This window comes from Triturus cristatus, chromosome 3_1 (assembly GCF_964204655.1).
Source record: "Triturus cristatus chromosome 3_1, aTriCri1.1, whole genome shotgun sequence".
In the NCBI taxonomy this organism is placed as follows: domain Eukaryota; kingdom Metazoa; phylum Chordata; class Amphibia; order Caudata; family Salamandridae; genus Triturus; species Triturus cristatus.
This window is the reverse complement of record NC_140583.1, coordinates 760,094,962-760,109,837: the sequence shown is the minus strand read 5'-3', so window position 1 is coordinate 760,109,837 and position 14,876 is coordinate 760,094,962. Positions and strand designations below refer to the sequence as shown.

At 43.4% G+C, this 14,876-nt stretch overlaps 1 protein-coding gene across 1 annotated transcript in view; it reads left to right on the top strand.

Moving 5' to 3' along the window:
• The window catches only part of LOC146860951 (cytosolic 5'-nucleotidase 1A-like), a 149,928-nt gene that overhangs the window by 89,583 nt on the left and 45,469 nt on the right, over window positions 1-14,876 (top strand). The window contains exon 3 of the mRNA XM_085644926.1: window positions 3,789-3,956. Within this exon, the coding sequence (XP_085501052.1) occupies window positions 3,789-3,956 (168 nt within the window). The remainder of the gene's footprint in view (window positions 1-3,788; window positions 3,957-14,876) is intronic.

The following is a 14,876-nucleotide window of genomic DNA, read 5'->3' as shown; positions in this document are numbered from 1 at the left end:
GGGCCTGACTTAACGTGTGCAAACCAGCTCTGTGGCGCGTTTTAAGTTGGGGAAATAATTCCCCTTCAATCCTGAGGGACCCTGGGGGCCAACTAGCCCACCAGGTGCTTCCAGTAAGCGCCACTGCGCTGCGTTGCAGAGAGGTGGTCTAGGCCGTGCCCCTTTTTACATCTCTCTGCAATGCAGCTCTGTGGCGCTTACTGGAGGTACCTAGTGGTCTAGTTGGACCCTAGGGACCCTCAGGATTCAAGGGGACTTAATCTCCCAACTTAAAACGGCCACAGGGCGTGTTTACACAGTGGGGAAGTGAGGGGGCGGGGCCTGAGGTGACGTGTGCAAACACGCCCTGTGGCGCATTTTAAGAGGTAGTTTTAATCCCCTGCCCTATTATATACTAGGGGCTTACAGAGGAGGTCATGCTGATCACAGGGGGACCCCAACGCATAGTGTTCCCTAGTGTATGTAGGTGTTTTCACTGTATTCTGAGTGTCTTTTAACATAGCACTGGCTCTAGGACTGGTTAGTCAGACTCGGTTACCACCAGTTTCCGTCTAAAAAAGTTGAGGGTAAAGGATGATTTTGCAACAAAGCTTCTTTCTGCTCTTCTGTTTGTTCTTTCTGCACGTTATCCTTCTTCCTGCACTTTTCTTCGTCTTTGAGTACTTCTGTTGCTTCTTTCTGCATTTCTTTTTTTACTCTCTGTGCGTTTTTTCTTCTTCCTTCTCATGTCCTATCTCTGTAGGCATAGTTAGAAATTAGCATTTAAAAAACCTTTGAAATTCACTGAGAAAACCATAGGTTTCAGGCACGTTATAGTTAGGAATTAGCATTTAAAAAACCTTAGAAATTCACTGAAAAAACCATAGGTTTCAGGGGCGTTATAGTTAGCTGGACTTTTCACTCGTACAAAACCATTGAAATTCCCCCGTTATAGTTAGTTCAGCTAACTATAACTCGCGCGCCCTCAATGCACTGCTGATGGCGTCACATATTACATCACTCATGACATGGTCAGTGACATCACTCATGACATCACTGATGACATCTCAAATGACATCACTGATGACATCATCCTTGTGATAGAGTGGTAGACCTCCTCTCCCCCTAATATAACCTTTGATACACACATTCAAAAATAGAAACTAAAATTTTCAAAACAATGGACATACCAATATCAGTTACAACAACCTATTCAGTAATTCTAAGATCCACATACACATCCACTCATTCACCAACAGTCCTATACAGTCACTCATACATGTACTCACTCATCATATGTACTCGTACACCTATACATCCTGTTACACAACACCACTCATCCATAGAGTTACTCACACACATAGTCACTCATGCTAATAAAGAATCAAACATCCATTCACTTGCATATACAGTTATACACACACACCACCACACTTACTTCTACAGAAACTTACACATACTTAGTCTTTTAAACAATCACTTATAGAAACACATACTTATTCATACAGGAACTCTTTCAATCTCTCACTCTCACATATACTCACTTATATACACCAATAGTCACATATACTAGTTTAAAACATATGTAGTTACTCATAAAGACACTATTGAGACAGTCATTCACTCACTAACACACCCATGCACACACTCATCCACCCATAAAGTCCTGCACACATGCTGTCTTCAACACATACAAACAGTGAGTCACTCATTCATGCACCTATACACTACGTAATACCCCCACCGAACCATACAGACACTCAGACACTCATACTGACACTCAAAAAACCTACCAATAACCTATATAGACTCTCATGTAGCGACTCACCAACCCATGCAGCCACTTATACACAAAGTGAGAGACTGATACAGATATTTACATATTTAAACATTACTCACTAAGCCATGTATTCACTAAGATACACTTAATCAGTCAGTTATACAATCAATTTTTCAAAAACAAATCATCCATTTAGACACTTATATACCTATTTATTCTTCCATCGACCTTGAGATATACGTATATAAAACATGTAATTTTCAGAAAAACACACATTCACTGGATGATGTCATCAGTGATGTCATCATTGATGTCATTTGAGATGTCATCAGTGATGTCACTGACCATGTCATGAGTGATGTAATATGTGACGTCATCAGCAGTGCATTGCGGGCGCGCGAGTTATAGTTAGCTGAAGTAACTATAACGGGGGAATTTCAATGGTTTTGTTCGAGTGAAAAGTCCAGCTAACTATAACGCCCCTGAAACCTATGGTTTTTTCAGTGAATATATATATATATTTATTTAAATCAACCATTCTAAGCCTACCTATACCTTTTTCAATCACAAAAAAACTCACAAATGCCACCAAAAACATTCTTTGAGCGACGTTCAACTTTTATGACATTTTTTGGGTGTTAATTATTTCAGTTTTAACTTTATCTCCACTGGCCAGATCTGCATGCAGCTTGGCATGCCACACATGAGCCAAATGCGTCAAGCAGGTGGCGCATTTCCAAATCTGGCATTATTGGACTGTAATAGACGTTACTTATTGTGTATTTGGTATATTAAATGTTCATTCCGGCGCAGGCAGTATGAACATGATGCTCGTTTAAAACAAGAATATGTTTAATGAAGCAAGTTAAACACTGGACTAGACTGCTTGGTTGGTTGTTGTAAAAATAATAGAACATGTTTCATTTATGTGTTCTATAAGTGAATGATTGTAAACATATTTTTGCTATGACAAGGAGTGCATTTGACTTTAGAAGTGAGCTGTTTAACAGCGGGGCTTCGCACTGCTTGCTCAGTTGACCGATTTCAAAATAATGTTCAACTTTTGTTTACCATTATCAAAGAGAAGCTGATTAATCAGCCTCAAATAATGAAGATGAGCTGCGCGTCTCTATACTTTCATTATCTGAGAGACTAATTAGCTGGCAACAAAGCAATCAAAGTGAACTCCGGCCTCTCTGCGGACAAATCCTCACTTTACTGAATCTAAGAGTCTAAAAACAATTTACATGCTTGAAACAAGCCCCATGAATTAAGACTTTTGAAAACACTGCCTTCTTTGCAATACAGTTAAATGAAACACATAAGAGGTACATATTGTTAAATGTACCTGATGTTTTACTGAATGTAGCTCACATACCAGTTTTAAATCATTTTCTTTAGTCCAAACAGTGTTGCTCTTTGCTTATTCCCCTTTCAGCATCGAAAACTCTCACATAAACGGTGTTAGTTCTTTGAATATTTCTTCCTTTAGTGGTGGGTGAGTAGGCTGCGAGAAACAAGTGTTCCGGGTTTAAAGCTGCAGCAACAGTTTCTAGGGTTTACACTTGAGAGTGTCTGTGGTGCACCGGTTGGACCATGCTACCCCGTTTCATCAGATTTGGATGGGAGCAGGCCTCATAGTGTGTAGCAGGAGATGTGCTTGAGTGAATGTGCCCCAAGCACATTTATTCAAAAACACCTCCAAGGTCCCAGGTATGCTATTAAAAGTTGGTATAAATCTGCAACTGGTACAGGCACTGAGCCCTGGAAAGTGCACGCGACCAGGCTGCAGGACTGCTGCCCTGATGCAAAGGCTTCAGGGAGGAGCAACATTCTGCACCCGTCTCTACTCATGGCCTAAGACTCAAACTTACATTTCCAGAATTACAAGAACTAAAAAATGTAGAAAGAATATATTGTTTGGGGGAGGTGAGGGAGTTGCACAGACCAATTCCCGGCCCTTAAACATTGACTAGCCTGCTCTTCTGCCATGATCAGGTCTTGTTTCCCGCTCTTTCTCTCCGCACAGAAAGACCCGGAGCATGCATTGGTGATCGCGGTGACAACCCGTTCTGTCTTTGACCTGGAGAAGGAGCACCAGATCTTTCTGACCAAGGGGAAGGAGGAATACCTTCAACATCAGCAAGCGAAGAAGGACGAGCCCCTGCAGCCTGGCACGGCCTTTGAGTTCATCAAGGTGAGCTGGTGTGGAGGCACTCCAAAGGAAAGGTAATGGGGAGTCTCCAGGGATCTGCTCCAGCCCACCTCACCAGGTGTCATCGCTTCACTTCAAGGAGCAGAGATGGTACCTGGTGCCTGGTCCAAAAGTCTGGCTTCAAAATTGACTCTAAATAAATACGCATCCCGCACTGAAAGGCTAACAATCAGGACTGGCTAATAGGTGATATGGGCAAAAATAAGGAAATTGGAAAAACAGTCCAGAAATAATAATGTCTGAAGGGAAGGGCCTAGGAAAGGTTTATTTTATTTACACAATTTGATTAAGGGCACATCTGAGCTCCAGAGTGGTAAGAGGACACTACAAAAGACACACCATGATCCATAACATCAAAACTGAATACAGCAATACGAAATGTGGCCTAACAGCCCAAGCTGCCTACTTTAACATCCTGTGATTTTGGGCAAATCACTAAGGGGTATATTATCAAGACAGGCGATAAAATTATCGCCGCTTTAGCGGCAGAAAACTGCAGCTAAAACATTGATAATGGGCTTGATAATATGCTCTATGGAATTCCAATTGAAGCTCAGGTTAGATGTCCTTCACATCTAACATGGGCTTCAATTGGAATTCCATAGAGCATATTATCAAGCCCACTATCGCCGTTTTAGCGGTAGTTTTCTGCCCCTAAAGCGGCGATAATTTTATCGCCTGTCTTGAAAATATGCCCCAAAATCTCCCCCCGCCTACCAAACAATGAATCTGCCCTTGCGTAATGTAATCTGGTGCTCTTGTAAAGTACTCCAATGCCCTTGGGCAGAGTTTGCGCTATATAAAATGGCAAAAAAAAGCACCTGGGAGGAATAAAACACAGTGTAAAATAACACTGTAAATGTTATAAGGAGGGGGAAAAAATGGTGGAGAGGGGCCTGGGTATTTAGCTGGTCTGGGAAGGGTTGTCTAGTGACTTTTTAATTCATTCCTAAGACACGTTAATTAAAACATTTCACACATTTCTATGATATCAATGAACTAGGCTAGTGAAGTACATAGTTTAGTCTTACCATCTTGGTACTGCTCTGTATGCTTCCAGGTAACTATTTAAAAACTAGTAGTTGTATCAGCTTGGCAGGAAATTGTTTACGTGTCTGACCCACTGCTGCCTTCCTCCTTGTTGGATAACCACTTACTCTTGATTTTAGGATTTTGCCACGCCTTGAATTGCAAAATGTTCACGCCAAGATATTCTTTGTGTGAACTGATGCTTTTCTTCAACCATGTAACCTCTATGCTTGCCTTCGCCTATCTGTTAACAGAGTTACTTCTGTGTGCATCTACCCACAACCAATTTGTCTGGACACACTTCTTTATCCACCACTTAATTTACATCCACATCCACGTGCACTCTGGAGTCACGAGTAGCATGTGGATATTTACAAAAATATTAACATAAATTATTTTTAAAAAATCAATGTATACATCAAGGCACATAAATTGCCCAACTCAAACCTCTATCCAAGCAGCCATTTCTATCCTACTAGGCCAGTGTGCAATTAAAGCTATCCAGTGCACCAGTGGCTACCTAGAATTCAAACTTCTAATGCCTTTGACCATGCTTGCAAGTGTTTGGTGTAGGGCGTAGTGGGAGAGTGAAAGAACCTCGTAGCTTGCAGTACCATAGATTCACATGCTGTGCACACTCCTGCCATCTAGTGTTGAGCGCAGAAGTTGCAAGTTAAAATTCTTTGACAAAGTGTTTTTTCCTCTGGGTAAATCATCACTTTTCCCTGAAACCTATAATTCACTGTGACAAAGACTCCACTTCAGATTGTTAGTAAACGTGCATGGTGTTGACCACATAGCTGCTTTACGTGTGTCTTTTAGTGGTATGTTGCCTAAGAAGCCACTGTAGCTCCCTTTTGTCTGGTTGTATGCACTATGGGCACAGGATGTAGAGTACATTTTGCTTTGGCAAAACATTGCTAAATGCATTTGACTATCTATCCATTTAGCAAGATCCAACTTTGAAGTTGGGTTTCCCAAGTGGGGTGTTGCAAATGCAAGAAAGTGTTTTGTACAAATGGAGTTAGTACGATCATCTAATACGTCAGAGCCCTCTCCACATCTAATGTGTGCAATGCCGTTCAGCCACTGACTCAAGCTGTGGAATGAAAATGGGTAAATCAGTGATTTGATTTACATGGAATGGGGAAGCCACCTTTGTCAGGAAGCATGTGTTTGTCCTGAGGACTCACTAATTGATTGGATCGTGCACCGCTGTAGTTTGAGGTAGTTCGTAATGTTATGCCGTGCTCCTGGGAATCACTCCCCGCTCAGGAGTGTAAAGGATGATCACTGTGGTCGCAACCCCACCTCCATGGGGTGTCTCCCTGGGCACAGGTCATATTGCTGTATCTACAGCCAAAATTAATACTCTCTTCACATCATTTCTTGCTTGAACTTCTGTAAGTTTTAATTCTTTTGTTTTAACTTCATATCCCAACATGCATCACTTCTACATTATACAAAGCGATTTCATTTCTTTCTCCGTATGCATTTTGGCTTACTGCCTTCTTCAGGGGAATGTCTAGGAAAAGCAAAAATAACGTTTCTTTAATCAGGGGATTCTCCACCAAACAAGATGTAATCACCACCATACTAGTTGTGGTTTCTTAAAAGGTGTCTCTATGTTTGTGCTCACTCTCAACAATCTGGTTAACTGTTACGTGAAAGAGTCGTTATGAGATCTATTAGCGTGCCTCCTAAAAGTCATGCATTCCGTTGTCAATGTCGTTGTGTGATTTATTAGCGTGCCTCTTAAACGTCTTGTGTTTCGCTAATATCGGCGTGTTGACAGTGCCTACGTGATTATAACAAACCTATGGAGTAGCATGCAGCGTCACTATTCGTCCTTCCCCTCCGTGCTATATTTTATCAAAAGTGCCTTCCCATGCGCGGAGCTCCCAGACCCTGCCCGAATCGCTTACCGGTTAGTCATAATAACGCGCTCCTCTCCTCAGAAGCTGCCGCGTGTAAGTGTGTTTGGTTCGCGTCTGCCGGTTAAGTGCAAGTTACGTATGGCGTCTTAACGTGGTATCGTGAACATAGAAGGTGGACTAATCAATGAGGACAATATCATCTTTGCGAACCGGAATGAAAGGCTTCTTTAATGTTGTCAGGGAATTGATTGCTACTAAGAATGCTACCTTCCACTACTGTTGGGCAGTTTCTCATGCGGATGGGCAGATACTTCCAGAAACGCTGACTATCAGGGCTGTTGTGCCCATTTTGCGATGAGACTGAGTGTTCTGTGTCTCTGTCCAGAATTGGTAATAGAAAGAAAAAACATACTCAAGAGATTATTCAATGATCGAGGAGTAAGGACATGTAGGGAAGGATTGATATTGTGTCTGTGCTCTGATGATATCTTCATGAACTCTACATTTGTAAATTTTTAATTGAGAATAGAAACCAAATTAGAGAAGCACAATTTAAAACCTATAACCACAATATTTTAAAATACATCACGGGACGAATTTTACTAAATGCAACTCAGTTTAAAAACACTGCATTATTTATACTTGTTGTTTTAACTGCTTTAACTGTTTATATTGGATTTTTATGTATTTAGTTTCATTGTAAGATTTTAATAAATCAAACAATAAAGAAATTTAATTGAATGGAAATTTAATTGAATTGAATATCTGCTTGAGCTTCCTCACTGCACAGGGATCAGAAGTAGCGGAGGAAAATAGTATGCAAATATCTCTGGACTGTTGTTGCGGGTACCCGGAGGCCAATCTTGGGCATTTCGCGTTGTTTGTTGTAACAAACAGATCAACAATGGGCATCTCCCATGTTTTGAAATTATTGTTGACATTTTGGGGAATTTATCTCCCACTCTTGTAATTGTTTATATGTCCTACTTAGCAGGTCTGCAAAGTTGTTACCCTCCCTGTGGGGATGATCTGCTAGGATCTGAATCTGATGACAAATGGCCCAGTGCCAAATTAATTGTGCTAACGCTGACTGCTGGAGCAAGGGACTACCCCCTTATTTCTGAATGAAATACAGTCATATTGTCTGTCCTCACTAGGACATGTTTCTATTAAATGGGCTTTAAAACTCTCTGAGTGCCAACTGAACTGCTGTCAGCTCTAGAAAGTTTATGTGGCACTTTCATTGTTCTTGCGTTCAGGTGACCCGAACAGCCATCTCATTCAGATGTGTTCCCCACCCTGTTAGTGAGGTGTCTGTGGTAATGGTCACCTGCAGCGGAGGGTCCAGACACAGTCTGCCCAGCAACAAGCTCTTGTTGTTCCACCATTTTAGATTGTATTGAACCCTGGGCTTTACCAACACTATTTCTTCTCATTGATCTATCCATTGTGACCTACGCCTTGACAGACACTCCTGAAGTGGGCGCTTGCAAATCTGAGCTTGCGGCACTATGGCGATGCAAGAGGCCTTCATCCCCAACTGTTTCAAAATAATTCTCACTGATAGAAGACGTGATATCTGAAAAAAAAGATAGCACCATCACCCGCTCTTGATTGGGATGGCCTTTGCTCCCAGGAATGGCTGAATCTGCTGGGAGCAGAGATGGGATTTTTTGGCATTGAGTGTAAACCCTAGGCTGTGTAAGAGCGACACAGCTGTCTGAATGTGTGCTAGGCATTGGTGATGGTTGTTGCTCCGTATCAGCCAATTATCCAGGCACTTTGTAAAGCCCTTGGGTATGTTGTTACTCGTTCGAGTAGACCTTTAGTATAATGGTAGTGTTGTACACTTACCACAAACCTGAGGTAGAGATAATGTGTTGGATGAAAGGGAATATGAAAGTAGGTGTCCTTGAGGTCGAGTATCGCCATGTGCTCCTCTGTGCCGAGTACTGGAATAACAGTTTGAGATGTTTTGGCAGGATGTAACTATTCAGTAGCCTGAGGATAGACTGCAAGATTGTGTCCTTCTTTGGGTTGAGGAAGTACGGGAAGTACATTTATTGACCCCACTGGTGAAGGGGCTCCCATTCAATGTCACCTTTGTTCAGAAGTGTTTCTATTTCCTCTTATAACAAATAGTTTTTGATGTTTCTGATTAATTCCATGATAGCAAGACGGGATGTTAGGTGGTGTGTGTGACACCAAGCAGTATCCTTGTTGTACAGTGGACTGGACCCACTTGTCCTACTCTGGAAGGAATTATCTAAACCGTACCCCGAAGATGTGTGTGACTCGGAGAATTGTTAGTAAGTCACTGCTTGGAGGTGGAGGGGAACTTTCCATCGCCTCCTCTGCCCCTTCTTTGACCACTGCCCTAAAATCTTCCAAGGGTATAGGACTATTGAGCCTGTCCTTCTTGGAATGGTTAATGCTGCTGGCACTGGGCAAGCTGCAGTGTTGTTGCAGCCTGTGCACTCTCTCATGCCTCAGACTTGCCAAGTTAAGTTTTTAATGCCTCTATGTCCTTTGTGGTATTAGTGTCTTTCTTTATATTTTTGACTATTTTATCCACCTGAGGCCCAAAGCTATTGCAGGGTAGACTGTGAGGATGTTGCTGGACCCATGGACAGAACACCCAGCCCCTTAACTAAGTTTGTCTACGAAGGATGATGCTAGCCCTGGAGGCAATGTCAATGGAGTCCAATGCACAGCAGATGTTTGCCTTAGTGGTAGTCTTGCCCTCTTGGACTGGCTCTCTGTCTTTCTTGTGTTGTGCCTTCTGAGGATACCTAACTAGTTGTTTCCTTTCTTCCCAGCATTATTTATCGTACCTTGTGAGGAGGCCAGCCAAATTGGCTATAAGCCATTGTGTTGCTGCTCCCAGACCAATGCATTTTCAGGAAGACCTGCCCCCTGTGTGAACACTCTCTTGAGAGATGTGCGGACAACTAATTAGTCTGGAGGGACATGACCATGTAATATAGATTTGGTCCTCCAGATTCTGCGTGTGACCACCCTGACCTTAATCAGCTCTTTAAAGTTCTCTATTGTGCACTTAGTTATGCTCCTGTATTGAACCATTCCATTTTAGGTAAGCTCCCAACTAAGAATTCCTCCTTTTCATTCAAGAGATAGAGCCTCACCTTGTGCTGAATAGCATCTGTCTGAATGGCAGTGTGCTAGGATGTCGTTTTGTCTGGAGCAGAAGCCTTAACTGGACATAGCCAAGGTTTGAGACATCCTGTGGTTCAGCATTGTAGTCCCATTTTCTGGTGGTACGGGGTCAAAGTATGGGTCCTGTGGGTCCAACTGTATGTCGTTTTCAGAGTCAGTGCGTAAGCGAACTGAGTCCTGTGGTGAACATTACCTTTGTAGTGATGGGATGGGGTTTGATGGTGCCTATAGTAGTGGGTGCAGTGCCGGCTGGTGTCTTGCTGCCTGTCGGTTTTGCTGATGGGCAGAGTTGGAGTTCTTCCGAGAAGCCCTCCTTGAAAATGATTTTCCTGTTCTTGAGAAGCGTATGGTTCACTTCCTGTAGTGGCGGTCCAGACAGATTTTTCCTTGTGGTTAGGCAATTGTAAATCTTCCTTTGCCTGACATTAGGTACCTATATAAGGTATATGGCCAAATATAAGGTATATGGCCAAAATAGCGTTGCTCCACACCGAGGCTGGAGTCCATATTTGTTTCAGCGCCGTCTTCAAATCTGACTTTTGCACCAAAGTTGTTGGGTCAGCGCCTCAGGGCCTGGAGGACGTGGCTTAGAGTTGAGGCCAGTGACTTTGGCTCCATGCTTTACTGGAGTGGTGGGGGACTCTTAGCGCTGAGCAGGCTCTGGGGTAGTGGCCGAAGCAGACTGCAAAGGCCTCTTGCCTTAATTGTTCAAAACAGTGCTCGGCCTCCATGTAAGAGTGTTTTAGTGGTTGAGCTCAGAGGGTCGATCCTTGAGTGTTGGTCGAGATATGGGTGTCCTTAGTGTCACCTTTGTCCTCAGTGTAGGCTTTTCTGGGACCCCAGAAGTTCTTTCTTCTTTGATGTCAGAGCCATTCCAAAATAGGGTGTTGGGCTCTCTTCCTAGTGACCTTCCTCCTCAGAACTTTTCCCCATGTGGTCTTCGTTTCCGAAGACCAACGTCGGCTCCCATGGATCTTGACGCTGCCTTTTTTAATGGGCCAAGCGATGCTCTTCAATGTAATGGATTTCAGTTTTATTTTTAGAGGCCTGTCAAGCTGAACAGTTCGCTGCGTCTGAGTCTTAAGATAAACCAAGGCGACAAACTCGCTGGTGGCCTAACCCTGGGAGCTTTGAATTAGGGCTAAACGGGATGAATGTGTTGAAGTAGAGTTTGAATCATTAAAGTTGAAGGTACGTCTTCTGATGTTGTGACTGAAGATTCTGGTCACTGGAGTAGAATGGATAATAATTGTTGTTCAATCGTCCTAGAGCTCGAAAAGAACGTTAAAACCAGATAGTGGTAAAAATAATTTGAGGTGCGGCCTTTCTCCTAGTGCCTTGTGGGCTTCAAGGAGGAACTACAAGATATCTCAAGACCAAAACACGTTTTGAAGAAAAACAACTTCAGCCCTGCTAAGTACCACGCATCAGGCGTTAGTCTAACGCATTTCTGTGTGGTGGTACGTATCACTGCACTCAAATGCAAAGTTACGCGTTATAGTGCCTCCTCAGCTGTCAAGCCGGAGTGCTGTTAAAGCACCATACTGACTGAAATCTGGAATAGCAGCCGGGTGCGCACTGCTTCCAACAGGCTTGGGGGCTGGCTCAGCTGCTCGCCACTCTAGCTGCTACTCTGGTAACAATGTAACACATTCACCCTGGACACTCCGCGGCATTATGCTGATACATCATGACTGACGTCAGGAGAGTCGGTGCCCAGTAGCTTCTACGCATACAGTCAGTGAGGTAAGGTCAGGTCAGGGACATCAGTTTTGTGGTGCGTGCACACTTTAATAGGTGAGACATCCTGCCGCCCGCAGCACTAGCGCTGAGTGGGAGGCAGTTCAATAAGGTTAGTTTTGGCTGGTGGCAGTGGCAGCGCAGCTCGCCACTGCTCGCACCGCGGGTTGTTAATCTTTTTTAATGATCCTCTGTCCGGACCGACCCGACTCATCACCCAGTAGCAACCAGCAGCTGAGTGCACCAGCCGCCGGAGTGGTACCTCACTCAGCAGCCTAGAGCACACCATAGTCCAGTGTGCAGCTGAGCCAACCTCAGAATCATGGCTGGCTTTGCTGCAGGGGAATCCAAGTGGTTGAGGCCACGAGGTAGGCTGTAGCGAATTGCGGCTCGCCTTGCAAAGAATAAGTGCCTGGTGGAGTAACGTATTCTCTGCTTCTAATAAAATGTTTCTTCTTTAGTGTGCTGCGGTCATGATGATTGTTCATCTTTAGCTGCCTGTGCATGCCTTGTGTTGCAGTTGGATCCTGAAGTCTCACACTGCAGTCAGAGTCAGGCTGTACTGATCTCTCTGTAGTTTTCAGGGCGAGCGCGTTAGTCTGTCGCTCTAACTCGTTTTGGGTGCGATCGGGTGAGCCACTGTGGTGCCGGTCCAACATCTACTTTTATGAATACTTTCAGCGCCACATGTTCTGCTGCGGCGTCACTAATTCACCAGAGCCTGTAGCTCTGTGACAGGGTGTGACTGGTGTGAGATCTGGTGCGCTGCGGGGCTGGGCAGTAGTGGCGCGCCGGCAGGGGCAGACCTCTCAGCTCACCTGCAGTGCTTGGTAATGATTCTTATTAGGAATAGGGCTGAGGACTGGTCTTTATGTTACAGCCTGGCTGGCGGTGACCGGTCTGTGCCTCAATCCACCACTCTCCTGAGGTTTTCCCAATGCCCGGTGCTGTCTGCGGTGGCTGTCGAGTCGGCGAGCTAGATGACTGTTGACTCTGTATAATTACTTGAGCAGCTGAGAAGAGATCTGAGTTGGGGCCTCTCACATGCCTTAACACTTATCTGACACTGGGCTTCTAGCGCTGGTCTTAGTGTGTTTTCTTATTAGCTATTTTGTTCAATTGGGCAGGTGTTGCACTTGGTCTAGACATTATGTACATATATACTTTAATAGTATATTGTTTATTTTATAATGCAAATGACAATCTGTTGCATCGGACGAGTATTATCTTTTGTATTTAACTGTGTTTGTGTCTGCTTATGTGCACATAACCATAATAAAGTCCTGCCTCGGAAAGACTTGTTTAATGTTTAATATCATGGTTACACATTGGTTAACAGTACAATCAGGTTACAAGGGTACTGGGCTAGTACCCTTCAATTTCTGGTGCTATGCAGCAGTTTAGGATCTTTTTAGAGTTTCTCTTTGCTCAAATGGGTGTAATTTCTGACACGTAAATGTTTCCCTCATCTTCAATGCTTGATTTTGCTTGCGTGAAAGTGTCACTCATAGTTGTTGAATTTCACTCACAATTACACTGGAATTATGAAACTATCACACATAAGCAATCTGAAACCGTGCCAGCTATGCAACTTGCAACGTCTGCGCCCAACACTAGATGGCAGGAGTTTGCTGAGTATGTCATCTACAGCAGCACTTATTACAAACCTGGTTTTACCGAGATAAAGGCACATATTTGCTAACCCTGGAGATCAGAGGCTGGGTGAGAAAATATTATCAACAAAATCAGAAATAAAGAGAAATTTAAAAAGAATATGTGTTTAATTTACATAACCTGCAAGCAACTTGAAAGTCTATAACATGTGCAATTAGGACAGACCAAATAATACACACTTGACAAAACAGTTATCCCCAACACATTGGAAATCCTAGCTCTTTGTTAACATGTTAGAGACAAATTAAAATATTCATAAGTGCACTGCTGCATGTGGGGCCCAGGCCCATGTTACACTTATATCTTCACCTTGTAAACATACAGCGATAATTGAACGCAACACCATGAGTTTATTTTTGCATTGGAAGAATAAGGTGTATAATGAGTGAGAGCGACAATGTGTTTTTAGGTCGAGCCTAGCGCAGCGCGCATGCGCTACACTATGGGAGGTTTCTTGTGAGCACTCCACACTTTTCCTAAACTTCTCCGTGTGAGTTTGGTAACTCCCACACATTCTATTGGCCTTTGCGTGTGGCTTTCAATAATGAAAGCCCGCAAATGGCCAAAGACGGCTGCATGTCCCGCCTTTCCTTTTAACGTTAACTCCCATGGCCTAGGGGTCTCAGGAGCGAGCAGCAGCGCGCATTGTGCCAGCTGCATACCTCCCTTATCGTGATCTTGGCTCATGTTACTAAATAAACAAAGCACGGTAGCTTTCGGGGCCGCACTTGTTATATTTGCACTAATCAGTCTGATGTGTTTAAATACTCTCGTTTTTCAACTTTGGTGGACTCTGTTTATACTGTAGTTGTTTAGTTTGTGCTAGCCCATAATGCACACCTAGATAATGTCTTTACGGCGTTCATGGAGGGGATCGCGGCTCTATCTGATGTGTGTGACCTCTCTTCAGTCCGACTCATGAAAGTTTTGTGCCGATAATATACAGCTACAAGATCCCAAAAGATCCTCATGAATTTCTGCACCATTAGAAATTGTTCACGGACTGTTTAATCACAACTGTTGCATGGCAACCTGTACTATCAGTCTCCTCAAAAGACAGCGGAAAAGGCAGGCCTACAGAATGATATCTTGCTAGACACGAGCAATCCAGTCTCGACTCAGATTGCTGACCTCAAACTTGTAGTAGTGCCGAAGAGCGGCAATCAATTATTGATACAAGATCAGAGAGTCAGAGTGCAGAGTCTCATTGGTTAACGTGTATTAAGCTCAAGTTAGAACTATGCAAATGGAAAAAATGAATCCAAAAAACTGAGAAGAACTATTTTAAGTGAGACTGTATATAACTCCCTCTTTTCTCTGGGAGGGTTTTTATTAGGTAGTTGAAAGATGACGTCTTCAGCATTTTGGTACCTTTCATAGCAACCCCATGAGTAAAACATGTACA